The sequence below is a fragment of the Sinohyriopsis cumingii genome, unplaced genomic scaffold (assembly GCF_028554795.1).
Source record: "Sinohyriopsis cumingii isolate HCF-2022 unplaced genomic scaffold, ASM2855479v2 utg002303l, whole genome shotgun sequence".
NCBI classification, from domain to species: Eukaryota; Metazoa; Mollusca; class Bivalvia; order Unionida; family Unionidae; genus Sinohyriopsis; species Sinohyriopsis cumingii.
Genome location: NW_028316182.1, coordinates 92616 through 120328, shown reverse-complemented (window position 1 = coordinate 120328; position 27713 = coordinate 92616). Strand labels below are relative to the sequence as shown.

Below are 27713 nucleotides of genomic sequence, written 5' to 3'. Positions count from 1 at the left end.
TGAAATTCCAAGTAGTTTAATACATTTATTATTTTTTATTGATTATGAATTTTGATGCACAAGAGATGACAAAATGCTCGGATTTGGAAATTGCAATTTTAAAACAGACGTCTATCTCACGAGAAATAAGTCTCTTCGAACGTTCAGTTCAATCAAAAATCGTAATATCAATCAAGTTTTTCAGTTTTGTATTTGTGTCCCTGAAAAACAAATGTCAGGAAGGATTGTTAGTTTTGACATTCAATGGTTTGCTTTAGCGATCAACGGCATGATCCGGACCCGACCTCCCACGTGCTGCTGAACCGTCTTTCGTCATCAATGACCTTGCCGAATGAGGTAACGAAGTCGTTGCTGGGTTCGTTGTCATACGACCCAAGAAGACCAGCTATTTTACCGTAGTACCAGCCGCTCATGGTGAACGTGTGTCTATCCAGTAAGGTGTTGTAGTCTATAAGGAAATTGTTCTTGGCGTCCAGCGTGACCGTGTTTCCATCGGTGCTGATAAGGACGTTGTTGTAACTGTAGGGCAGATCCTTTGGTTCAGCATCAACAAGGATCTGGAAAAGTAATCATTTCAAATAATTCATTCATTACTAGAAATCAATAATTGTAGAATAATTTAATTGAATTAACTATTATTTAAAATGCAACTGGATGTGAAACAAATATTGGCATACTCTTTAATAATATGGGACCTTTATATGCCATGATGTTAATAACATATCAATGACGATCTTTATTTCGCGGTCGTTATATTTAACTTCTATATCATGAAATTCTAGCCCATATCTTCTTATTCATTGCTTAATGAAAACCTCTCCTACTGAAATCAAGGTAATACATTTTACCAGATACAATTTTGCTCTCAGGGAGATTTATATTTCTCACCTTTCCCCCTTTCAGCATCTCTATTGTTTTGCCTTGGAAGATGATGATGATCTCTTTCTCATTATCGTTTTTGAGAATGATGGAGAAATTTCCATTCTTGAAGTCTCTGGCAAGGATGTAGGTACAGGAACTGCTCAAGGTATAAGTCTTGCCATCAAAGGTGGTGATTACAGATCCTTCAAGTGTGGCTTCACCTGGGAAAACATAAGAGAAAGGGAGAATTTAAATTTATGATGATGTTATAGCTTACTGATAGCTAATTACAAAATTTTGGCATATATGGTCTGACAATTACACCATTACGTCTTTAGTTATTTATTTTAAAGTAAGATTTGATGACTAAAAGTTCCGTAGTAATACCGAAAATTTCAATTAACATTATAAAGTGCAGTGTCGTTGCTTTCTGTGAAGTATATTCAAATTGCTGCTACCGAGTCTTTGATCTGTTCTAAATTCTTGAATTGTACCAAAATAAAATAATTTTAAAACAGGAAAAGTATTGTTTTTTCAAACCTGCGCCAATATAGCCTGGATAACATTGGAAGTCTGAGCATAAAGTTTGATGCAAATGTACAAAACAATTACCTTAATATTCAATTATAACATTTGAGCTGGAAAATTATACATGTTTTGTAGCTTGTATTACGGTGAGGATTATCCAGATCTGTCACAGCATTTGCTTTTTGAAAATAAATATATCGCAATACACATTCATTATAATTCATTATAGCCATGTGCCCCGACATTTAGAGCAAATATCGGTGAGGAAACAAGGTAGTTTCACGGAGACATGACTCTTTAGAAATTAAGTTATATACATGTGATATTAACTATTGTTCCAAAGTATTATATTTATTGTGATGCTATATAAAGTGCAGATGAAAACATAATTATGTAATAGCTGAACTTTCGTTGCTCTGTTTTTAATGATCGTAGTCAGTTTTTGGGTGAAAAGACGATACTACTTAAAGAACTCAAAGAGCAACATATATGTTTGCCCGAAAAGAACGTTCTGATGTCATATCATTCGTATGTGGTAGAAAAAGTACTGTTCCTTATCTCTAGGTAAATGTAATTGTAACGTATATATATATATATATATATATATATATATATATATATATATATATATATATATATATATATACGTGATTGAATATTTGTCGTGAATTACGTCTAAATGGTGGGAGCCAATTTTTGTAGTCGCTGCCTGGGATGTAGGAGGATGTGTCAAAATAACCTGGCAGGTAACCGTTGATCCTGTTAGAATACTTTCGCATATTGAACACAGGAAGTGCGTCAAGTGATTCTAGAGGGATGGGAAGGTAAATATCAGCTTGAATTTCACCATTGACAGGGTCGTATACGGTGATACCACTGTTGCTCAAGTTGACGAAGTGCTGCATGAAGGTCAGTTCCTCTTCCACGGCTCGACGTATGGTGAGATATATTTTCTTAATGACGAGCTTCACGTGCTCTTCGATCTCCCAGTACTTGTATGCGTTCTTGCCCTGAATTGGGAGATTTGGCAATTATTATTCTATAAGAATGCGATTCATTGTGGTTTTTGGTAGGAAAGTTACAACGAAAATAAGAAATATTTTATCCTACTTAAATTAATATTGATATTGTGTTAATTATATGATAAAACAGTCTGATCACTTGATAAGATTTGATTTGTACTAAACGAAATATTTTAAATTTGACACATACGAATAACAAAAGGAAAGTAAGTTCAAATTCAGCTGTTAAACTATCAGATGCGATCGCGAAATAAATTCTAGTGAAGTCATTTGAAAGTAAAATAGATAATGTACGTTTTGTACGTTTGCTTGATTTCGTTGCTATGGTTTTGGATAGTTTCCACGGCATGCGAATGAGGCAGACCACATCTTTGCTTAAGAATGCCGTGCAAAAGGCCATCATAACTTGTTATTGCTCTACCAATATGTTGAAGATCGGTCTATGGCAGGTTAACATAAATTATTATTGCCCTTCTGCCATGCTGAAGATATCAATATAATTGCAAGTATCCTTTTCTCCTGCACAAGGTCAACATACGGTCAACATAAGGTGTTATTATCCTACTCGCTTATTGAAGAGCTATCTCTATGAGAGCAATATTAACCTAATCAAATATTGAAGAGTGTTCTGAAAGATGTCAACATAATGTGTATTGCCCGACTCACATGCTGAAGGGTTGTTTGCAAAAGGTCGACATTATCTCTTCCCAGCAGATTGGTGAGGTGACTGTTTACAAGCTCGTGAGTGTTGTAGATAACAGAGCTGTACTGGTGAGCCATGTCAGTGAATTGTTGCTTCATGGGGAAACTCTGCAACTTCTGAAGGTATGAGCCGATTTGTGGATCTTTGGTAAGGCCTGCAAAAAATATTTAAACATTACCTTTTTTATTATAAAATGAAGAAATCACACTCACAGATCTTATAGATAATACATAATGAACTATACATGTACATTTATACTGTAAACCGTATATTTATAGCATTCGGTATAAACTGCCAGTACAATTGAACAAACTGATTTTTGAGGATGGGAGAATGAAGCTATTGACACTATTTGTCTGTGCTTGGTGGTTTTTAAAACAATTTATATCAGTCATATACATGAATATCTTACCTGTCAGCTTCGTTCTGTAAAGTTGAAGTTGCTGAATAGTTTGACTCAGGTGTGGAGACACTTTATCAAGAAGTTGAAAGTAGAGTGAAGGCATTTCTTCCATGATCACCTGAAAAATGATTATATCCATCACAATATTTTCCGACGTGAACTGGAATTTATTGAAAACTGACTGAGATATATACTTTTAATTAACTTTTATAATAAAGACAACAAAATCTATATTTTGGGGGTTCTTGCGACAAAGAAGCAATTAGACTTAAACATAAATAAATATTAACAAACTGGTGTGCTTTAGATACACATATATCGTATTTCAGATAGGAGCTTCAGTAATGAAAGACAAATAACACTAGAAAAGAGCAAGATAAATTAAATATGAAGAGCAAAAAAAACCATTACGAATATTTGAAGACAAGAGGGGGAACAAATTAAAAATGACCATTTTAGAATTTTTATTTATGATTTTGCTTCGGACACAGAAAGAACGTACATTGAGTTTTTCTTCCATGGCATGCATCATTCGTTCACTATTATAAGCCATCCATTCCTTACTGGAAACTAGATAATCCACAGAAAGTTGGTTTAGCTCCTGATATTTGATTCTGTTGCAAAAGAAAAGAAATTACAGGCGTGGAAAACGAATTCTGTTGCCGAACAAATAGACAAGATATCACATTTGTGAAGCACGCTGTTAAAAACTCAAAAGTCCCAAGTTATTATTTGATCTTCTCATATGCAAGATCGTTTCAGGATTCAACAAATGCTATGATACATCCCGTAACAATAGTTACCTAGATAGTCCTATAATTATTTCCAGGATAGAAATTATTCTAGACTAGTAGTATTTATGAGGGATTAGGTGGGGTGTAGTGGGATGGTTCCTCTGTTAGAACATAGCTGCTTAAACTCTATGAATACGTTAAAAAGTGTCCAATCGTAACTACATGGCATGAAATATGGATTGTTATAACAATCTGAATAGGACTCTAACGATATTAAATTAATATTAATTGATAAGGATATTAAATTAATATTAATTTATAAGGATATTAAATTAATATTAATTGAGATGGTCGTATATATTTATCATAAAAAGCGAGTGTTGTTTGGAACTACGTACATAATGCTGTCAATAATATCCTTAAGGTGGTAGTCATTGTTGTCGTACATGGTTCTCAGAGCCTTGAGATCCTCTCTGAAAGCCACAGTATCCTCCTCAAATGCTTGACTGATCCTTCTGGATTTTAGGTAAATCTCATCATCAACATTTTTCCTCAGCTCCTTTAGACTGTTTTGGAAGTCAACGATGTACTTCTTTGACTTAACATTAATGAAACTCTAGTAATAAAAGAAACATTCTTGTGAGTTTTACATGCAAATTACAAACATACATAAAACGAAATTGAGAAATCAATATTTGAGAGAGACGAGAGTATGACATGTTCGGAACATGTCTGGAGCAATTAAATAAAATTAAAATAGCGCCTTTATATGAGAGGATCCTTGAAGAAATAAGATACTAAAAACAATTGATTCCTGTAAGTTACACGAATTTAGAAGTTTGTCCTATAAAGATCAATAATTTATGACGAAAATTCTGGCAGGTGTGATTTCGTATGAAAATCTGTGAACCAGAGTTATCATTTGTATTTTTATAAAGCTAAATAATATTTTCACAAATAATTCGAAACAATGATTCTATAAATGGTTTCGATGCTATGGGTACGGTTGTGTTGTTAATATACTTGAAGGTCTCGGATTATGCTCGGTCTCCAGTGTATACGGCTGTGGAGTAGGGTAGAAGTGTTTAATCGAATAGACACCATGCCGTCTGTCATGCGTCCGCCGCCGCTGGTCAGGTGATAAATCTCAGCTGCCGCAGCCGAACTGTTTATATACCTGGCACTGACTTGGAGGGCATCTCGAGGATTGTCTTGAAAAGAAATAAATAGCGAAATGGGAAGCTACGTCATGTTGTTTACGCTATCAAGAAAATACAATCTACGTACTGTTTATTACCAATTTTAGTTAAACAAGTGTATAAAGAGTCCAATCTGTTTATTATTGTTGAATTATCCAGGTAAGTCTGGTATACATGAATTTTCCTTTACTATTGTTAAATAGAAAGGAAAAAATATCTTGGATCATCAAAATGTACGTAATAGAGCTTAAATGAATGGTAAAAATTTGAAATCTAAATTTAAGTTTCTCAAGATCCTAAAACTACAATTTCGTTGTATATTCTTACCGATATCATAGTTCATATGAAAATTGATGGCCCGTCTTACTGGATCAAGAGACAACTCTGTGGTCATATCGAACGCATTTCTCAGAGTAATTGTGTAAGGAGCCTCTGTGCGAACATTTCCTGAGATTTGGATGTTTTTCAGTGGGGTATCAGCCTGAAATATTGTAAATAGTTCATTCAGTCAATGATGATAACCTCATCCTCAATGTCCAATAATTATCTTCTAAAACGTGATTACAGAACTGAAGGGTTATTGGGAAGACATCTTTGCTTTATCCTACTCAGACGTTATGTGTTGAAATGGAAAATATTGCCTTCTTAATGATTGGAAGAATTTCTTTTAGCTACATACGATTGAAAGTAGATGACTGACATAATATTAAACCAGTCCTTATAACAACTACTCTTAAAGCTTGATTTCGAAGCTGAAATATCAGTCATACCTTGAAAGTCATTTGCTTGCGGACGCTGTCGAGTTCTCCATTAATGCCAATGGATTTAGTTTCACCGCGAGCTGTGAGGTAGGAGAGGTCGAAACCAGCTGACATCCTGTCACTGGAGCTTCCAATATGACTCTTAAGGCTGATATCGACACTGGTGTAGGGATGACTTATTCCCAAAGAAAAGCTGTAGTTCTTGCTGGAATATCCGGAAGACATATCAACCAAACGAGTGAAAACAGAGAGGGTCTTTCTAGAATCCGTGGAAAAGGAGAGTTGTGTTTTCCCGTCGAAAATGACGGCTCCCCTGTTCAAAATCATCTCCGATCCAAGTTTAAAGTCCTGTAAATGAAACGAAGCCACACCATTGTATGAATACCGACTATTGCTTGGCTATTTATCTTTTATTTAATGATGTTTGAAACAAATTTGTCAGATAAAAAATTCGATTGCATTACACTGCAAATAAGTCACACATTTGCCATTACACAGTGAAAATGAAAAGTTAGAACGTAATGAAATATTAGAAACTGAATAGATTTTAATTTTCAAATTAATCTTCTTCACTAATTAAACCGACGTATTCATTTCGAGATATGCTCACCTTTCCAATGGTCGGCATCATCAGGGTCACGTCGGCTTTTAGGAAGTCATCCTGTGGTGTAATGTCAGCTGTAAAAGCAATTTTCTTGTTTGCATCAGAATCAGCATCCCAGAGGAAGGAACCTTCAGTGTGACTGGTATAACTATTGGTCCTTTTGGTTCCCATCAGTGCCAACGTTCTGGAAGGAAGTCTGACCTTCAAGCGGGAGGTCTCCTTGTCCAGCAGCAGTTCGTAGCCCATCATTTGAGATACCGGAGATCCCCAGTTCAAACTCGCTTGGCTTGTAAAACCGTTTCGGGTATTTATGTGTTTAAAACTGAGGCTAGTGCTTATTGTCGAGGTTACAGGAGTATTCAGATAGATCGTCGTTTCAAAATTACGCCACTCCCCACTGTGGCTGACTCTGGCTTCCATGGTTTCAAATCCTTGGAATGGTGTAGTTAACTGTAATTTGCCAGTCATGGGTGTCACAGTCAGATCAACGCTTCCAGATAGTGATATGGCACTATTTCTGCTCAAAGAGACTTTGGCTTCACCAGAATACATTCCAGTTCTAGATTCTAGTTTACCTTTCATGCCCAACTCCTCATATCCTGGGAACGAGGTTTTTACATCAAGCCCAAAATTCATTGGGACCTTGGAGGCCTGAATCAGCGCTGTTATGCTTTGGCGTGCGCACTCAATCTGAGCATTACATCTGAAGCCGTTTCTATTTCCGTTGTGCTCGTATGATACTTTGTTGAACTCGTAACCAGAAAAAGGTGTTCTTACCTCGAGAGACGTCCGAAGTTGCTGCCAATTATATCCGTAATAGCTGAAGTCCCCTCCGATCGTTTTACTCACGTTATACTTGATGGAACCACGAGTTGAGATTTTTCCAAGATTCCATGAATGCTCGAAGGACATTCCAATGTCCCTAAAGTTTTCAAGAGGAGTTTGAATCGATATTGAACCTTGAATTGTGGAATCACTTTTTAGTGTGGCCTCGACTTTTGCTTCCTTACCGATAAAATTTGCCGAGGCAGTGGTTTTAAAGTTACTGAACGGTCCTTCGTGATGCAAAGCCAGTCGAGAGGATTTGCTCGTCCCTTCGAGGATAATTGTGGCCGTAGATGTAAAATCGATGGTCTGGAGACTGTTTTTGAATAGCAGCTCTGTTGAAAGTCCATTCATGCTACCCATGTAGGCTTCAAGAGTAGAGACAAAGTTGTTAAAATCGCCATCTTGATTATAGCTGAGCGTGAGGTCCTCGGTGTATGGGGTTGAAAAGACTGCTTTTGTCTGCAGTTTGTTTCCGATAATGTTGTGATTGTATGACCCTGAAATTGTCTTTTGTGAAGCATAGTTGACCTTTGCTTCTGCTACGAGGTTGGAGAGATCTCCGACCCTTCTGAAACTGAATCCTATGTTTTCAAAGTCAGCAATGGGCGTTTTGATGGAAATTGCACCTACAGATGACTGGTCAAAGGCAAGAGTGGCATCGATTTCGAATTTCTGCCGAGACTGAATCATTTCCGCATGGGTCTGAATGTTCGGAAAGCTACCCTGGTGTCTGAATGATATGCTGGTCTGTTCCCAGTTGACGATTGGGCTTTTGATTATGATGTTTCCCTCAAGAATCCTTCTCCAACTAACCCTTCCATTTATTTCATAGGCTTTTCCGGGAGAGTATTGTAGTTTAGCTTTGGATTCAATGTTTTTATAACCCATCGTATGGCTGAATGACCCTTCTATATTGTCAAGACATGGAATTGAGCTTTGCAGTTTGACGTTCCCAGTAATACCGTTATCAGTGGTGAAAGATATGTCAGTAGCACCTGTTTCTCCCAAAGCCTTTACGTCAACATGGACCTTAAAATTGGATGTCTGACCATCGAGTCTAAAAGACCCCGATGTATCGCTCATGAATGGAGCTTTGATTTCTATGGATCCTTCCGTTGGCGAGGCTCTGAACATTACGTTTGCATACATTCTCTTCTCTCCATAGTTGAAATCGAAGTCTGATTTGAAGTCTGACAAGTGTCCATTGTGGTTAAAATTTCCAGTGAGTAGCGAGGTGACAGGCGTAAGGAAGCTTAGTTGTCCGCTCAATTTATTATCATTTTCGAACATGGCTCTAGTGGAAAGCAGTTTTTCGTTTTCCTTTCTAAATTCAAGCGATGTCTGGAACCGCCTCAGATTTCCATCAAAATTAAAGTTGCCCCCTAGTTGTCGAATGCCTTGTAAAGGCGTTGTCATCTCGATGTTTGCGATGATGACGTTGTCTGCTTGGTAGTTAGCATCAAGATGAAACATTCTCTCTCCACCGTAGAGCACAGTAGCGTGAGCTTCAAGGCTTGCTGAACTGGTTGCAGCATCAAATCTGATGCTGGTGTCCTGGAAAAATGGAGTCTTCACTACAATGCTCCCTTCCAATTTTGGTTGTACTTTGAAAATTAAATCACCTTCGCTTCTCTTGTTTCCAATGAAACATTCTGCTTGGCATTTAAAGTTTGTCAGATACCCGTCATGGCGAATAGCGATGCTTGTTCTCTCATAACCTTGCATTGGAGTTGCTACAACTACTTCAAGGTCGAAATTTGGCCGAGTAGCGAACACAGTCATTGCACTAAACCTTCTGTTTCCAATGGACAGTGATGCCTCCGATCTCATATTAGAAATGTCACCATTGTATTCAAGGGTAGCAATGACATTGTCGAAACCTGGTGACTGAACCGACAGACTTCCGCTTATTTTTCCAATCAAGTTCAGACTCACGTCGCCGGATGTTTTCTTTGACCCCAAGGTAACCTCAGCATGGCTTCTGAAGTTTGATACAGATCCATTGTGTTCGAAAGAGGCCTTCATTGGACTAAACCATGGTGACTGGAGAGACAAGCGTCCTTCTACAATTTTGCTCCAGCTGAATTGAATATCACTCTCAACTTTGTTATCTCCAAAAGATGATTCAGCATGGCTTCTGAATGCATTGAGAGGTCCAGAGTGCGTGAAAGTGACACTAATTGTTTCAAAACGTGTGGAGGTAATGCTTAGACTGCCCTCGATATTTTCGTCGGTATCAAATGTTACATCAACTTCTGTCTTTTCCATGCCAAAGCCTGCGTCCGCGTGACATTTAAAAGAGGAAAGTCCTCCTGCATGTTCAAAGGATGCTTGGAAGGGTTTGAACATTGTTGATCGAAGCGATAGACTTCCAGCCAACTTATCCTTTCTGTTGAATGAAATATCAGCCTCTATTTTTCTGTCACCAACAGATATTTCTCCGTGAGAAGATAAATCAGATAGGTCTCCGTTTTTCTCGATGGCTACATTTATGTCTTGCACAAAAGGAACTCTCAGAGTGAACATGAAGTCAATCTTTGTACTGGTATCAAAACTGCTCCGTAACAAAACAGGAGTATTGGTACCGTAGGTCAATCCAGCATTGGTCATGAAGTTGGTTATTTCACCTGCGTGGTCTATGTTGGCTTCAATATCACTGAAGTATGGGGATTTTACGCTCATCCATCCACGAAGTCTCGGCTCTGTCGTGAAGGTGATGTCCATTTCATGTTTATTATTTCCGACGCTAATTTCTGCGTGGCTGTTGAAATTGGAAATTTTACCACGGTAGTTAGTAGCAGCATTAATTCTTTCATACCCTGTGAAAGGTGTTGTGATGGTAATGTCGACCTCAATGTTTGGATTGGTTGTGCAGGAGACTTTACCGGTCAGTCGATTATTTCCGTAGGACATCTGTAGACCAGATTGAAAGTTAGATAGTTGACCTTCATGCTCTAAAGAAACTTCCACTGGATTAAAGAAAACCGACTGCACAGAAAGCTTGCCAGTAAGTCTCTGAGCTACAGCCATCGAAGCACCAATATTTAAGTGTTGGACTGCTCCGTACAATAATTCAGCTCTTGAATCGAATTTCTTGCTGTTGCCAATGAATTTAAATGATGATGCTATGTCCTCGGTGAATGGATTCTTTAGCGAAACACTCCCTTCTATATTCGGAGAGATTGTTACAGCGATATCTCCTACAGTTTCCTTATTCATTACAAGGATTTCAAAATGGCTTCTCATCTCTGTTGAACTCTTTGCATGCTTGAAGGACACACGAGAAGTTCTGAAGTCTCGAATTGGCAAATCAATAGATAGATCACCAGTTATTTCTTGCCCTGTGCTCAATGCTGCATTCATGTCCACCTTCTTAACATCAGCAAGAGCAATGTCTAAATGACTTCTGAAGTTAGTCAGGTCACCTGCGTGGTTCATAATAAGATCAATGTCATTAATGAAGGGGCACCTCACAGTGATAATTCCCGTTATTCCTTTATTCATATTAAATGTGATATCAGCTTCATGTTTGTCATTATTTATCATTGCTTCCACATGGCTGATCATGTCGCTGGGATATCCACTATGCTTCAAGCGGAACTGAAGTCTCGGTACAGATGAAAAAGTCGAAATTATGGAAACAGAGGTATCCAAATAAGCAGGTCTTATATTAAAGGATGATCGTCCTTCAATGCTGTCTCTATTTACAATAATAGTAGCTTCGCTACTAAAGTTGTCCACTCCACCGACATGTTTGAAGGAAACTCCGATATTTTCATAACCAGAAATGGGACTCGAAAATGAGAAAGAACCACTTAAATCACTGGTCGCGTCAAAGTTAGCGCTGAATTCTATTCTTTCATCAGGTCGTCCAAGCTCGCCTCGGCATCTAAAGTTTTTCAGAGATCCCGAATGATCAAATGTTGCGGTAAGTTCTTCCAGCCCCTCAAATGGAGTTGTAAGGGAAGCACTTGCATGGATATTGTCTTCAACGTCTAGCCTAGCATCTGCTTGTATTTTCTTTTTGTCGTAGTTTACTAGTGCAGCGACGTGGATGTTCTTCTGTGTCCTTTCCAATGTAAAGGACGTAAGGATTGGCTTAAACCATGGACTTTTGATTGTCACAGTACCAGTTGTGGCTGGCTCATTTGCAATAGAGAGGTCGATTGAAACACTCTCAGCATTAAAGACGTATTTTGCTGAGGACTGGAAATTGGTGGGTGTTCCATCATAGCTAAACGTCAGTTGATGATTCTCAAAGCGCCTGAATGGTGTTCTCAGCATCAATGTTCCAGTCACACCAGAAGCAGCGTTCAGTTTGGCTTGGACAAAGATGCTCTGCCGTCCATACTCAGCTTGCATCCTGGTATTAAAATTAGTCATGGGTCCTTGGTGTGAGAAAGAAGCCTTGACGGGGGCAAAATATGCACTTGTAATGACAAGGCTAGTCATGACATTTCCTCTGGAGGATAATGTAAAATCCAATGTGGATTTATCTTCACTGATGAGAATTTCAGCATGTGATTTGAGATCAGACCTGTTCCCGCTGTTTGTGAATAATATTTGAGACACCCTGTAGTCCTGTAGCGGAGTTAATAAAGTCAGTTCAATATTTGTGGAAGGATTCATGTTAATCTTTGCCTCAGCGCTATATTTCTTGTCTCGTCCATAGGACACCTCTGCACGACTTACAAAATCTCCTAGGGAGCCTGTATGCACGAGAGAAATTGATGATTGTTCAAAGCCATCTATTGGTGTTTGAAGAAGGATTTCTGCTTTAAAGTCTGAGAGTGTATCAAAATTTATAGCCAGGTTGTATTTTCTATTTTGTTCGCCCTCATGTGTGAAATTGAAATTGGAGTAATCAAATCCTACAAATGGCGTCGTCAATGTGAATGTTCCTTGAAATTTCCGCAGATCACTCAGGCTGTAGACAGACTCCAGTTTCAAAACTTTCCTTGGCATGTATTCTATCTCCAACACCGATGTTCTCATTTCCCCTGGTTTTTCAGTATTAGCTGTTATCTGAAGGTATGGAAGTTGACGGAAAGGTGTGTCGAGTCTAAGTTTGCATGACAGTCCATTCAGAGTATTCAATCTACCCGAAAGTGAAACCCTGTTAAGAACAGGGAGTATCTCAACGCTAGCATCTGCAGAAAATGATGAAATGTATCCTTGCCCTCTGACATCAATTTGAACACTTTGAAGAGATGAATAGGGTGTTTTGATGACCATGTTAAATCTCTTGATAGAGTCAAATCGGTACCGTGTTTCTGCTGTGAATTTATTGTTCGAGCTAAACGATAAAGCTCCAGCGAACACGTTTTCCTGGTTTTCCGATTTCACGCTGGTCTGCAGTGATACCTTTTCGTACCCGCTAATAGGTGTTTTCAGTTCAAGCGATGTATAGCCATTGTTATTGATGGAAACATCGAGGGATATGATGCTATTTGAAGCTATTACTAGAACACCATGTAGGTTGACAGGATACCTTTTGTATTGTGTGTCAATATTCAGTTGTGAGGCACCTAACCTTGGATTGGAAAACTGGAAGGCAGACGTAATTTGTCCGTTTCCACACTGGTGGGTCACATCAATATAGAGGACACGTGACCTTTGATTCATTACAACAAGATTAGAGGTGATACTTCCCGAGTTATGCTCATGTGTCATCTTCAATGAAAGATCCGTGATAGGATCAAAAGGAGTCTGTATCTCTAGCGTTGCAGAGGCCGTTCCTCTTGGGAAGGACATCGCTTGTTTTCCATTGAAATTGATGTATATTTTCCTTTTACCCCAGGTACTAGTAAGAGACGATGATGTTGATGACGGTGTGTTAGAATGAGCCCACGTGGTCTCTAGATTTAAAGATGGCAAAATAAGATTTATTTTGCCATTGTTCTGGATGGACCATCCTTGCCACTCATGGATCATTGAACTATCCAAACCATAGGAATCTTTGTTCCAATTCAACCTCAAGGAATCATCATATGCCCGGCCATCGTCTTTGTGTGTAGCTGAGAGAGATATTATCTTGAAGTATTTTGATGATGTTTTGACATCCACTTGTCCCTTCAAGTCTCGACTGGAAGTGTCCCCATTACTGATGAGAGATAGATCGGCTTGGACAAATTCTTTATCCCAGGAGACCTGGGCACTAGTCTGCGAGGAATTGCTGAAGGAATGTACCAGACTAGCCTTGATCTGTTGGAATCCATCAAATGGTGTCTTGGCAAAGATATTTACATCAATGTTTTTAGCGGACACTGGAACTTTTAGTGACATGGTTGTTGAGATCTTGTTTGACGGGTTCCAGGCAAAGTCTATATCAGAAGTGATCTGGGATGGGTCGCTTTTATGGCCCACTTTCAGTGATACATCACGATATCCTTTGAAGGGGCTGGAGAATCCAATAGCTCCGACAAGCTGATATTTCTTTGCTGCAGTACGCTGAGTTAAACTTCCTTGGAGAGATACCACTTTCTTTGGCTCCCACTGGAAGTCTATGCTTGAGATGTATTTGTTGTCAGCAAGATGTCGCACATTGAGTATGAGCTCTCTGGATGGATATCTCGTTGTCAGTGAGCCTTCAAACCCTTTGATCGATGTGAAACGGCCTTTCCCAATCAATGTAATTGAACGACTATCGTCTCTGTCAACGTCCCATTTCAAATCGAAGCTGCCATTGTAGGAATCCCCCATGCGTAATCCGTCAAGAGTTGCAATAACGTGTCGAGTTGGGTACTGCATGTCCATTACTATGCTATACTGTGGACTTGTTTGTCCTGTAACCTTTACAATATATTTCAATTGATCTTTTGTCATCTCCAGTTGTACTCGTTGGTCTCCTTGATTCAGATTATATTCACCGCTAACTTTCACTGGTTGCATTCCATTGATTTGGACGTCTGACGATATTTGCATGGATTTGTCGTCAGGTTGTCGCACAGTCGTAATAATGCTGTTTTTGGACGTCTTACCCAGATCGATATTCATGTCGTTGGTATAGGTTGATTTATCTGGCTGCGTTAGGGTGTTTGTAAGCTTCAGATCTGTTCCAGGAATTGACAATGCAAATTCACCTGTTACGCTCATCAAGTCTTTTGTCTTGTCGCTGAGGCGCAGGCTACTTTCGATAGTTGATTTTCCCCTTCGAAGGTACACACTCGAGTCCAAATCACGCCTGTCGTGTTTGTGGCTGCCTTTCAGGAGGTAGTTAAGTCCCTGTAACAGATTATTTAATGAGTAAATATCTAGATAACACTGACTTCAATTACATGCATAAAGAGACTGAGCGATTGATGTAACATATTTGAAAAGTTACGCATTGATGAATGTTACGGTTTCCATGCAAATTGTACGTTATTTTTGTCGTATCAAAAGTTTTTGATATAACTAAACTAACCCTAACTGAAAACATTATTCATGCGAAGATGTCAAAGGTGGTTTGGTAATATGAGTACGTCACTTGCGAAATCTGTATTACAATACCTTACGAATTCCTTGATAGCTTTTGTTGCTCCTATTCCTTGATTGCATGTATCTTTGCGAAGAACCACAAATTGACCACTGAGCAAGTTATTGTATTTTAACCACTCATGAATTAGATAGCATTTACTTCATACTAACAATGTCGGAATAGGAATACTTAAAAATAGTAAGGAAGGTAAGAGGTAGCTTAAAGTGATTGTTTTCCTAAATGAACAGACCTGCCCAACGTGTTTGAAATTTAAACTGACATCTGCTGATGCGCTTGCCCAGCCTTTGATATCGTGGTTCAGTTGAGCAGACATCTCAATACTTCGGTTTGGATCCTTGAAGTCTGGACCGTAATTTATATCTGCATCGAATTCACTATGCTTATAGTTGTGGTTCATTTCAACTAAAGCCTTGAAGTTCAGTTCTGGATTTTTCTTGACATTCAGGTTTCTAAGAAACAAAAAAAGAAGGAAATAATGAATAAGACATAAAACAAAAATGTTCAGCCAGTGTACATTGGCGTATGTGAGATTGAAATTCTGAGGCAATATGAAAACTATCCTGAATCTGGTGGACTTTATATGAATGGACTGTTTAACAATTATTATTTTCGATACAGTATTGCAAATACTCTGAGAGTTAAAGTTTTATCACAAATTATTCATTTGCTTTTTAGTAAAAAATATATCGAATGGAGAGAGTGCATAAAGATAATTTATTAGGGTTTCCTTCTTGAATGTTCATACTTACGCTGTAGTTCGTGCCTTAGTCAGCGTCTTTGTACTCATGTTGATGATTTTGGACACAAATTTGATGTTATTACGTGTGTATTGTTTGATGACATATGTTAGGTCAATATCAGTGGAAAGACTTCCCTCTGGCTTCTTATCAAATTTGCTTTTGAGGATCATTTCCAGGGGGCTTGACTTGACATCAATATTGGCAGTTATTGACGATCCCTTCTTATTAGTATCTGTTGAAAACCTTCCTGAAACGAATAAGCAATATTCTATGAAATCGACATTTTTCGGGTTAATTAGATGGTAAATGTTTGATATTTTGCTTAGAGTTAGCTATGAATCATGACAATGGTTTCCATATAAAATCTTAAAACTATGAGGCATTTCACAGGGGTCAACCGCTCCGTGACATTTTTAGAAACATAACTGCATATTTTTCACATACATTCAGTACTTGTGCATTAAGTGCCTGATACCGTGACGCAGGTCGCATTATTCAATAAACATATGGCTGGAGGTACCTTAAGCACAATAGATCTTACATGGTTTAATATGACAAAGTCATATCGGCGACCTTGCAACACGGTATACAATTTGTGGATTTTATTTCACACGGTCTGTAATAGCACAATGGAAGTTTTCAATCATATAAATTCTAAGCAAAAGACAATCGTTTCAGTCAGCATGAGCTGAATGCCTCTCAGGAATGCATACCTTTTAGTGCGACTTGTTTCTCAAATGCTTTGTCTAGAACCAAGTTGACGTTGTATCCCTTCCCCTTTAGGTATGAAACGGAGCCTCCCAATGCAACAAGCTCTCCTTTTGGTGTCCGGATAGAGAGAATGGGACTGTAAATCAGATCCTTTTTGTTTCGTTCTGTCTGCATACGGGTTTCCAAGGAATATTCTTCTTTACCGACGCTGATGCTACCTTTTATGCCCGCCATGCCAGAATTACTCTCAAGGTTGGCTAAAGAATAATAACCGGTGTCTCTGATTATGATTTAAGGGGCTACAAAATGTACGGCGTCTGTGGATTTCATGTGTCTCTTATACTCAAAATACAGAGACTAGAATTAAATTTAATACATTTATATTGCTTTGTAAATAGATTGAAATGGTGACTAAGATCGAAAAAGTAAACATTACAGGTAAATACTGAAGTCACAGTGGTTTCTCTTGGTATGTGGTATGCAGTAATTTATGTAAGTCATGAATATGTACTCTACGTATAAAAGAACTTTGCTAATTATATTTGCCAATAATAATAATTTAATTACCCTTTATGTTGGATGGTCGGATGGTGATTCCGGAAAATGCAAGATCAAGGTCCAACAGAGTCCATGGGTTATATTTTACGACGCCATTCAGGCTGACGGTGTCTCTGTTTGGCACACGGATTTCAAGGGATGGGGTGTAAGTCACTTGGTTTCCATTGCGATCGATCTGGACGCGGCTGTTTATCAGGTACCGCATGTTGTTATCCCAAACCAATTTTCCATTAAGAGATTTTGTGTTTTCATCATTGGTGATCGCTCCTAATTAAATTATGAAAAGAGAATTAGGTCACCTAAGGATATTAAATTATCCATAATCCGAAATAAAAACGTATATTATCGCGTATGAATGATTAAATTTTTCTGCAAAACACTTCACCTCTGAGTTGCATAATACAAGGACCTGTGACTGGAAATAAACATGAAGGAAGACACGAGGCAAACAACTGAATCGAAGTGTTTTCAAAGAAAGATTGATCTACCTTTGAAATCAGCGCCTTTCCATGGAGTTATAAAGCTCATGTCGAGGGTCATGTCGTTCTTGTTCAAGCTGAAATCAGCAGTCAGAGCTCTATTAACTTTGGATCCTGGAGTGTCGAAACTTAGATGTATTAGATTGACATTTCCTGTCTGAAATAATAAAAGCAGTGATGAGAAAGTTATAATATTACTAACAGGAGACTTTACAGATTGGATCTGAAATTCGTAGACGACGTAACCTTCCATTTTGACTATAATTTCACTATAGTTGCCAATAATAATAATAATAATAATAATAATACATTTTGACTAGAATTATGGCATGATCTAAACTGATTTAATTGGAATTGGACAACTATATTTCCGTGTTGCTGAAATCCTGGTTTAGAAGAGTCAAACAATTACGTTCACTTCACCGTACTTACATGTATTGATTTGGCCTGAAATCTGTACCCAGTATGTGCATCTCTCTTGTACAGGGTCAGTCCCATGCTAACGGGTCCAGTGAGAGGGAAGTAGGGAGCATTTGCCTCCAGGGAAGCATTAGGGAACTCAAGCTCTCCGCATAGTTCTAGACCAACGACCTTTGACAGATCGGCTCCGGAGCAAAGACTTCTGGCTTGCCTATTATTGGTTATCATCTGCTGCTCCTTCTCTACATCACGGTGAACAGAGAAAAATGCAGTCCTGGTGAAGTAAAAAGGAAACGATTGACTTTAGCTCGAAAGATTGTAAATACATTGTAATTTACATTCAATTAGATGGTTTCATAAACAGCTATCATCATTATGAATGTCTCAATTTGGACATTCAACAAGTTATTTGCAATAATAAGTTTAAGCTTTTGGCGGAGAGTGTCACTCATAAAACCCGGAAGCATACTAGCAGTGATTTCACCAGACGAAGTTTGGCGATGATATATAGGTAAATATGTGTAGAATGTAAAGAAATTTTCATGAGAATTTTTTTAGCATCAGATAATTATTCAAAATTCAGTTTCCATCAGGCAGCTTTAGAAACTACAATTAAAAGTTAAATTCTAGATTACAAAATTAGTTGTCTAAGCATGCATGCATATCGTCCCAAAATGCACGTACGGTGAAACTGATACTAAATCTAGCAAAGGAGGTAAAAGTAGTTTAAATCAACATGCAATGACTGACTAATTGGCGAGAAGAACTAATGAATGAAATGGCACGCATCCGTAGATTAACTTTTTGCAAAAGAGAGATCCCATTTCTCAGTCGTGATATAATATGACAATGTCAATATTGCAAAATAACATACGTACTGAAAGTGAAATCTTACTTGACACTGATGATGTTCATTTTCTCTTGAGGCATATCCAACTCAGCAACGAAAACACGTCCATTAGACAACTGAACCTTTCCTTGAAGGGCACTGCTTGTGTGCAGAGTAGACACCATCTTCAGACCACTTTTGGTAACAAAGGCATCAACACTCATCGTGCTCGAAAGTTCGATGGCTCCACTATGCAAATTGAATTTGAGAAACAATTCATTAGCAAATTCATAATTGCCTCAGTGCTATTTGCAACGTTAATGATTATAGTATGTCGTTCATAAATGTACATTTCATTTGAAAATCATCATAAGTGAATTGATTAGTGTTTTCGTAAATTTCTTCGAATTATACGGATCACGGGTATTGAGAGAATACATTTTCACTTTGTGTTTGAGGATGAAGACTAAATGAAATTCATTACATTTTTAATTATCAATGAAATAATCCGAACAAGATAGGGGTTATTATTCAAAGATCGGATTTATATGCTTGCTCTACTTAATTTACCTTGGCTGTATAAGGCCGCTTATTTCCAAGTCGGAGGACAATTTTCGGATTTCGAACTTTCCATTGGCCTTAAGTTCGATTGTTGCTGTGCCATTCACGGTGAAGTTTAGAGGGAATCCTGCACTGGTGGGAATGATAACACTGCTGTCAAGGAACATGAAGCTTTGGCTCAGGGTATAGTCGCCACCTTTGGAAAACTTCTTGATCATGTCAAAAAGGTCGAAATCTTGACCGGTACCAGTCGTTTGTTGCCCATTGAAGTTCATGTAGCGTAATTCATTTCCAAAGACCCGCATGTATATAGATCCCTTCAATTCGTCCAATGTGCTCTTCAGCTGTTTGGATATTGAAGCAAATTTAAGTGATATATAGAGCCGATGGTTTATGAACATATGTGGTATTAATATAAGAGGAAAAAAAAGGTAAATAATATTCAATGCCTATTTACTAACACTCTTGTCAGACAATACATTTCGTAGATCTGATCAGTAAGGCTTCTGTTCAATCAATCAGTTACTGATTTATTTGGCGTCTGAAATAGATAAAAGATGCAAAATTTGATACGATGTTAAACTTACCCTTCTGTCAATTTTGCTGATCTTGTCGGGTCGGATCGATTTGATAGCAGTAGTCTCAGCGGCTTGCTGGTTTTCACCGAAATAACCATTTGGTCCAAAATAGGACTCGATGAAGTATTCCAGACCTTCCAGTCTTCCTCCAAGCTGCAGGAGGTTTAAAGTATTTCCGAAGAGATCGACCGTCAGATTGACCATCCCAGATCTTGGGATGAAAGACTTGCTTGACCAGATGAGGTCGCCCTCGACCTTAGCACCAGCGTTCATCCTCTCAATGAAGAAAGACTTCTCATAGTTTCTGGAGAACTTCCTTTTGTCTAAATCAAACTCCTTCTGAAGAGCATCATCTTCCAGGATAGAGCGGATATCCTGTTTGTGGCGGTCAGAGGTCTCCATCAGATTGGTCAAGTGGGACCATATGTAAGAACCAACCTGGTTGACTTCCTCAGTCTGAAGTGTCTTCTTGATTATGCCCAGTCTGTCTGTTGATGGGCATTCCATCAGCGATTGATATGCAGCTATGCGCAATTCTGAGTCTTCCTCTTTGTTTTGGTACAACGCTTCTATAGCTGTCCACTGAAAGAAGTATATAACTTTCTTTAGGAAAAATAATTTTCATAGATGAGCAAGAAACATCCAGATTGTCCCAATTTTCCTCTTATAGACAAAAATAACGAGATGTTAAGAAAAAGATTTCTCCAGTTTAATTATATTACTTGTACTGTTTCTACGAAAATAATCTATATATAGATGGAGTTGGTAACATACATCTGCATTGCAGGAGATGCGACGGAAGGCCTCAACTGCAGATAGACGGATCTCCATAGGATTGGTTGTCGGCGTGAAGCATTTAATTAGGGTCGGAATCGCTCTATGTGCATGCCCAGCATTTCCAATGGCTCGCAGACTCAGTCGAATCTGGAATGAAATTTGAATTGTTCATAAGAACCTCTAACTTGCAAAAGAATAGCAAAAATAGATAGTATTATTTTCGGAATGAGAATCAAAATTTGAACAGAATCTCTTTATTAGACCCTTTCGAATTTTCATTTACCAGAATAGTTTTGAAAAAGAAGGTTCACGTCATCGGATTTCATATCAAGATACAATATGTACGGGAACATGTAGATGACATGCGAATGTGTTATCCAGCAGATGGAGGAAACCAGAACAATTTTTTTTGGGACAAAAACGTAGAACTATATTTTGAAACATTTCCAAAAAATTGCTTTGATGATTGTATTTCTTACGGTTTTCATCGTAGCTTCGTTGACCCTACAGCTAGGTCCGATTTTGCTTTCGAGGGTTGAAATAATCTCGTTTACCGCTGGATCATTGTCGCAGTCATCGTTGAAGCGACAGAGGCTATTAACTAGGGAACTCACTGCAAGCATGGCTTTACCACTGTCATCTTCCATTGTCAGAAGAGGCTAAAGATAGTTGGAAAGCAAACATATATATATATATATATATATATATATATATATATATATATATATATATATATATATATATATATATATATATATATATATATAACACTTGTCAGTACATTCAGAATAAAAATCACATTTTCTCTCAGATAAAATTCAAACAAAAGGGATACCACTGTTAATCTTCAGATTTATCTGTAACAAGAATCGTTATAGGTAAATCTGAAAGTCAAAATTGGTTGTAAATCTAATTTCATGTATTGATGAATCGCAAATACCGCTATCGCATCAAATTCCTACACAAATGGCCCTTTTTGAACAGCGTTAAATCACTTAATAATAATCAGCCAGAAATTGAAACTGTGTTGAAGCTGAACTAACTCTGGTAATTTGAGTTTGCCGCAGTTCATTGAATGTCATGAAACATAAATGTTATCATCAAGGTATGAAGTCATTCATTAGATATCATATGCTTTCAACATAAATTTAGGAACATGGTTACTTATCGTCTGGATAAACGCCATCCGTTTTAATCTAGAATGCATTGTTATAAAAACAAACATAGACTGTGGTTACAATTCTTGTCTGAAAGTGAATACCAGAAGCAACTATTTATGAATATTAATATAATATTTTGGTTGATAATTTAGGTGTTCGGTGTCTAACCTACCTTAATTTCGGTCAGCATTTCCTTTGTTGGCTTCTGGATGAATGCCAGGGTAGTCATCCACATCTCTGCCTCAATTCCCGTTACTTCTTTGTTCAAAATGAGTCTAGTAAGCATTTGAAGAGACGAACTTGTTCCAACCATAGGAATTGCATCAAGGAAATGTTTGCTGTGATGATTAAAAGATTAAAATATTAAAAGAACGGCATATTGCCATTGGCTTGTGATGTCAGATAATGCTGTGTAATCGTTCAGATGATAATGTTGAACCAAAAATTTACTGAGAGAAAATGTCTCTTTTATGCAAGACAGGAAGTCGAATAAGAATTGTTTGAATCAATGTCATGGAGAGGGAATATAACACGCAGGAATCAACTTCATGGGACATCATATCAGTGCTAAGTTTATGTTTTCACCTTGAAATGAAAACAGGGACTAAATTGGTAACTCACCTTAGTCGTTCTTTGTTGTCTGGACATATGGAACCTCTTTGAATTTCCTGATATACCTGGCTGATTGATGTTGCGTCCAATTTTCTCATAGAGTAGACAAGATCAGCGAAGAGGCGAGGTGCCTCAGGTTGAACTCCGGATTTGGTATTTAGGCAGATATCGATCAATCTCCCTTCCACTTCCTTCCTGAATTTATCAGACCCACCGATATCATTAACGTGTTCAAAGAGCAAGGTCGCTCGGTCTTGTATTGGTCCTGCAGACAAGTAAAATTTGTGATTCAATGCTTAATGTGTAATGACATAATTGCTCGTTTAGAGTTTTGCTTATGTTTATCACAAATAATAAAATGCAATATTCGGACGAAAAATATATGCATTAGAATCCTTCCAATGCATAGCAAATTTAACGCCTTGACGTCTGTAATAACATGTATATCCATTGTTTCTATTGTGTCAATTAGCACTTACTTTGTGTTGACACCCCGGATCTTTCCTCTACGTATGTCAGTTTCTGCGTGCTGTTTGTAACAGCTCCACTGGATTCCCTGGAGAAGGGGAGGAATTTGTAGGACTCCCTGCAAATGACACTTTTAATTGTTTGTGTCCGGGTGTTGATTTCCTGCTCACATTCGTGGGTTCCATGCAAAACTGGTAGTGACTGAATGTCCTGCAATTCAGCAGACAGGCCATCCATTAGAGGTACAGATTTAATACTTGTAATCGTTCTATCTCTGTAGATGTGGAAAACTGCTTGAACACGTGTACAGATTATTGTTCTAGATATTAATGTATGCCTTTCGATAAGTATAATTTCAAATCCAATTAGAATAAGTAAAGAATGTATTCGACGAGGAAAGGTCACATACGCAACTAATTTGTTTCCCATTCTGACCTCGACCAGGATTATCAACCCTGTTATATAGGCCCCTGAATGGTAAGGACTGTCGTTAGGAAAATATAAATTAGTATGTGTATTTTGTTTCGCACCTAATAATTATGTATATAGTTAGTGGTTGTGCATCTTGATAATTTTTAAACTAAAACTAGCTACAGAGCTTTTTGAAAATAACAATACACCCAGATGTATGTACACAGTTTGTGTGTGGATGTATGTATGTATATATAGTTTTAATGTTGAGATCTCAATAGCTTCTATGCTTTGTCTTCATGAATTGGGGATTTAGTGATTTAGCGGTTCATGGCAGTGGATCGTATATATTCCTTTTGTCATCCCGAGTCATTAGACACGTATTATTTGTATATGGATCTCAATCGTTTCAAAATTACAGGCACGGGTCTCTGTCTCGAGAGATAGAGATTAACATGGTTGAATGTCAGTGGCAAGATCAAAGTTGCCATTCTAGGTCCAGTATGTGTATATATTGTTTTAGTTGGGGAAATGAACAGTTTTAATTTCTAACAAACTAAGTCCCCGACGGTAGGTATATACCTCAGGGCATTGTCCATGGATTCTAGTCTGATACGTGTTGACACTTGGTTCATTTAGCACAATTCCCAGACATTTGAGGCATACAACTCAGGAAGTATTTGACATTTAGACAAAATCGCTGATACCCACCTATGTTCCACTGCTGGGGCGGGATTAAAATATCAAACAATAATGGTACAATCGACCCAGAAACACATGTTTCATATGTCTATCTTGTCTAGCTTAACATTGTTTAGGATTTAGGAGGAGTAAAAGACATTACACAACTACGTCTGTATGTAAACCAACACTTGGGAAACATATGGAGGGACTGACAGGCATTACCGCAATACGAATGTGTTTTGGGTAACCTACCCGGATGTTGCAGGAATCAAATATCTATGGGTGATTTGGTATGAAAGTTATTTGAAATGTAATATTATGTAAAAGGAGTCACCGTAGGCAATGAAGAAAAACGTACTAATGGCTACTCAATTCCTAGAAATGTTAAATACATATTTAAATTAATATTTGTTATGTAGCCCTATGAAGTTGTATTTGACAAAAACGAAATAGGATATGCCTGGTTTACCGAGGAAGACGTGTAGGGGACTCCCTGGATGGATGTCTGTGCTCCTTGACGGTTACGGCATCCGAGCAGATTTTTGCTTTTCTTGACAATTGTGCGATACCGGTCTCCCTCTCCAACTGTGTATTCTGTGTCACAGACTCCGGATACGTCAGTCTGGAAAAATATACGTTATATATTATACTAGTGTGAATGTTGATGTTTGCTATCTGGTTGATGCATAGCAAAGATATTAGCAACACAAACGAATATTTTCCTGTAATGATGACTTGAAGAACAAGCTTGATGAGAGACGAGTTAAACGGTACCTCTTTGACTTTCTGGTCCCTCTGAAGGTCCTCCATGCTGTTTTGGAAGGTGGACAGGAAACCTCTCTTGACGTTGAGTACCCAAGGTGCGTCCCCACCAGTGGGGCATAGTTCTTCAACACGTCCATCCTGGAAGGAGAAGCGAAGAGGATTTTGTTCCATGGCTCTTGAAAACTCGCTGCCCATGGTCCTCATCTCCAAGGGAGAGTTTGGATTGGTTTCAGATAGCACTACATTACTGAGCTGAAAATAAAAGACCCACACATAATTATCGGAAATCCACGTTAATTAGTTTGTACAGATTGTACGGGTGATTCTTTCATACATAGCTGGGAGACTGTATTCTTATTAGGCCCCTATAAGCGATTGTTGCGATACAGATTTTCTATTGATCCTGTTACAAGTGACTTTGCATTCGTAATTATTTGATTTTATGATAATATATGTTTCTGTGTTTTATGGCCTCAGGGCATGTTTGTATTCAATGTACTTTGGGTGGATAGGGGAAGGTGGTGACATGTTCGTTCATTTTAAGATCCTATTGCTAGAAGATTTTCAGGTAAATCGAGATAAGAACGATATCATTTACAAAAGAATTTCATGGCATTTTAATAATTTTTCATGTTTTTGTTGAGAGCCCAATAAAGAACATGGTATATTATATCAATTGAAACAGACAATATTAAACGAGCAGAAGAAATAAACTGAAAATTATTAGCTTAATCATTAACTGATTCACGTTGATAAATTAACCATTTGTCTATTGTTCTATCATTACATTTTCTCTAGACAGTTTTACAAAGGAGGTTTAGAAATTTGTATTTTGTTAAGGTTTAACGATTATTGTGTGTCATGGAAGAATAATGTATGTACAGTATAAAATGTTCCATTATTTCATTTAGTGGATCCTCGTAAGAAAGTCACATGATAAGAAACAAGATTAGTATAGGGATACTATTATAATACATTAAAATTGTGAGAACGCATGATTACTGCTCCACTTGTGAGAATACCATTCAAAATTTAAATATTAAAGCCAAAGTTTTCTGTAGAAGTGCAGCAACTGAAGCTCTGTATCTGCTTACTGTGAACTCGTTTTTGTTTAAGCTTGGTTGATAATAGATTTTCTTTTCAGATTACCGTATATAACATATAACGAATATGAAAAGATGGTTGTTAACGTTTGAACCATTCTTACCCTCATGACAAATTCACATTGGCTGAGGACTTCAATGATTACTTTAGCAGACATGCGCAGTCCGGAGTGGTGATCAAATGATCCCATCACTGCAGTTTTTGTGTCCACATCATACTGGTATATGTAAGTCGTTCCGGATCTGTAGCTGAATTTGCTTGAGCCTATAAAAGTGAATTTGAACTACCTTATGTGAGGTAGCATTCAGGTTGTATAATGCCGTGATTCTAAATAAAAACAAAAATCTAGATTGTAAAATTTACGTGTGATATATATACACTGTTTCACAGCATTCAAATTATAGTCTGTGATATTTGACTAGGCAATTTATTAGTAGCACAATGATGACCGTATTGTAGTAACATGTCTGCTTTCGAAGGTAATTCATTTTATGACTGATCTATTCTGTTTAAGGAAACGTTATGATAGCATAAAGGGTAACATAGCAACCAAAAGCTATAAATGATTCTTTGGACCTTACCAGTACACATCATTGCACATGTGTCTTGTTTTGATACTGTCTCTGTAATAGGACCTGAAAATAAATAAACTTTAAATTATTATATATTTATATATTTATATTATATAATTAACGCGGCAATTATGATTTTTATTGAAATGTCAAACTTATCATTCTGACTAGGGTACTTTTCGGAGAGTAAACGCTACATCAAAACCGAGAATTAGAAAAGTTTAAGTTTAAGAATAGTAAATTTGTAGCAATAAAGATAAATTATATTACGTTATTACAGCCATGAAGTTTACATTGGTACAGGTTATCCCATATCCTTCATGCGAAATCAACAATGCAATGCCTAAATTAAACAAACACGTTTTTATGTATATTTCTATATAAATTAGTTCTTGAATAAAAACAACAACAAAAAATCCGATTGTTACCAAATTAAGGGTGTACTCACTAGATGTATTAGACAGTGTTTGGTCTTAATTAATTTTAATTCTAACATAATTGTGCACCGGTTTTTTAGTAGACGATGAAAAAGGTGCTCTTATGTGTGTGAAGAGGAGTAGATTTGTAACAGTCTCTCGAGAAATATTCAGAAAAGAATTAATGGCAAGATGAAAATAAATGTGCTGTAAAGCCGAAAAGAATAAAACTCCAAAGTTATCTTTTGATATTCTAATATGAAAGGAAAACACCAAATCGAAGAAGAAACCCACAAACTAGATAGAGGTGGCTAAATAATAGTTATAGCATGCGATATTAATTAAAGAAGTGGAATTCCAGTGCTTGCAACCTTTGAAAGGTTGTTTGAATTCTAACATTTTGTGTTTAAAATTGAAGAAAAATTCATTATTGAACCAAGCAAACAATTACCAGTCATATAAACAGGGATCATCTAACGAAGAAAAGAAAGAAACTAGCTAAATGAAAAACAACATAAATTAGCGTGGAAATAGCGTATATTATTTATCGTATATTACTTACCAGCCCAAGATCCCGACACAAGGGCGAGGAAGAAAACTGGCGTGAGCTCCATTTCGGAGCAGCGGTGCCTCTTGTTGCGTTCGGGTTTGACAGGAGCTACTACAAAACTTAGATTTATAGTCGGCCAGAGGTGGAGGTGCACACAATCGGTATATCAAAGTCCAGTACCTGCCCTATTTATTT

General features: G+C 37.5%; 1 protein-coding gene across 2 annotated transcripts; it reads right to left on the bottom strand.

Moving 5' to 3' along the window:
* LOC149770809 (uncharacterized) lies at positions 1 to 27629 on the bottom strand. Of its 2 annotated transcripts, none has more exons than XM_089949092.1 (30): positions 27531 to 27629; positions 26562 to 26615; positions 26084 to 26244; positions 24886 to 25128; positions 24581 to 24733; positions 23028 to 23226; positions 22558 to 22813; positions 22109 to 22274; positions 21256 to 21435; positions 20774 to 20923; positions 20009 to 20581; positions 19431 to 19765; positions 18927 to 19109; positions 18044 to 18305; positions 17621 to 17768; positions 17142 to 17399; positions 16577 to 16831; positions 15873 to 16110; positions 15353 to 15572; positions 6822 to 14867; positions 6221 to 6559; positions 5778 to 5931; positions 5275 to 5462; positions 4650 to 4867; positions 4020 to 4131; positions 3527 to 3635; positions 3078 to 3268; positions 2063 to 2399; positions 889 to 1082; positions 1 to 557 (listed from the first exon to the last, which is right to left on the bottom strand). In XM_089949092.1, the coding sequence occupies exons 1-30, from the start codon at positions 27580 to 27582 to the stop codon at positions 261 to 263; spliced, it is 14271 nt and encodes a 4756-aa protein (XP_089805218.1). In that variant the 5' UTR covers positions 27583 to 27629; the 3' UTR covers positions 1 to 260. The 2 variants fall into 2 exon arrangements, with proteins under 2 accessions (XP_089805218.1, XP_089805219.1); XM_089949093.1 differs by having other exon boundaries at positions 2129 to 2399.
* Between the last annotated feature and the right edge of the window lie 84 nt (positions 27630 to 27713).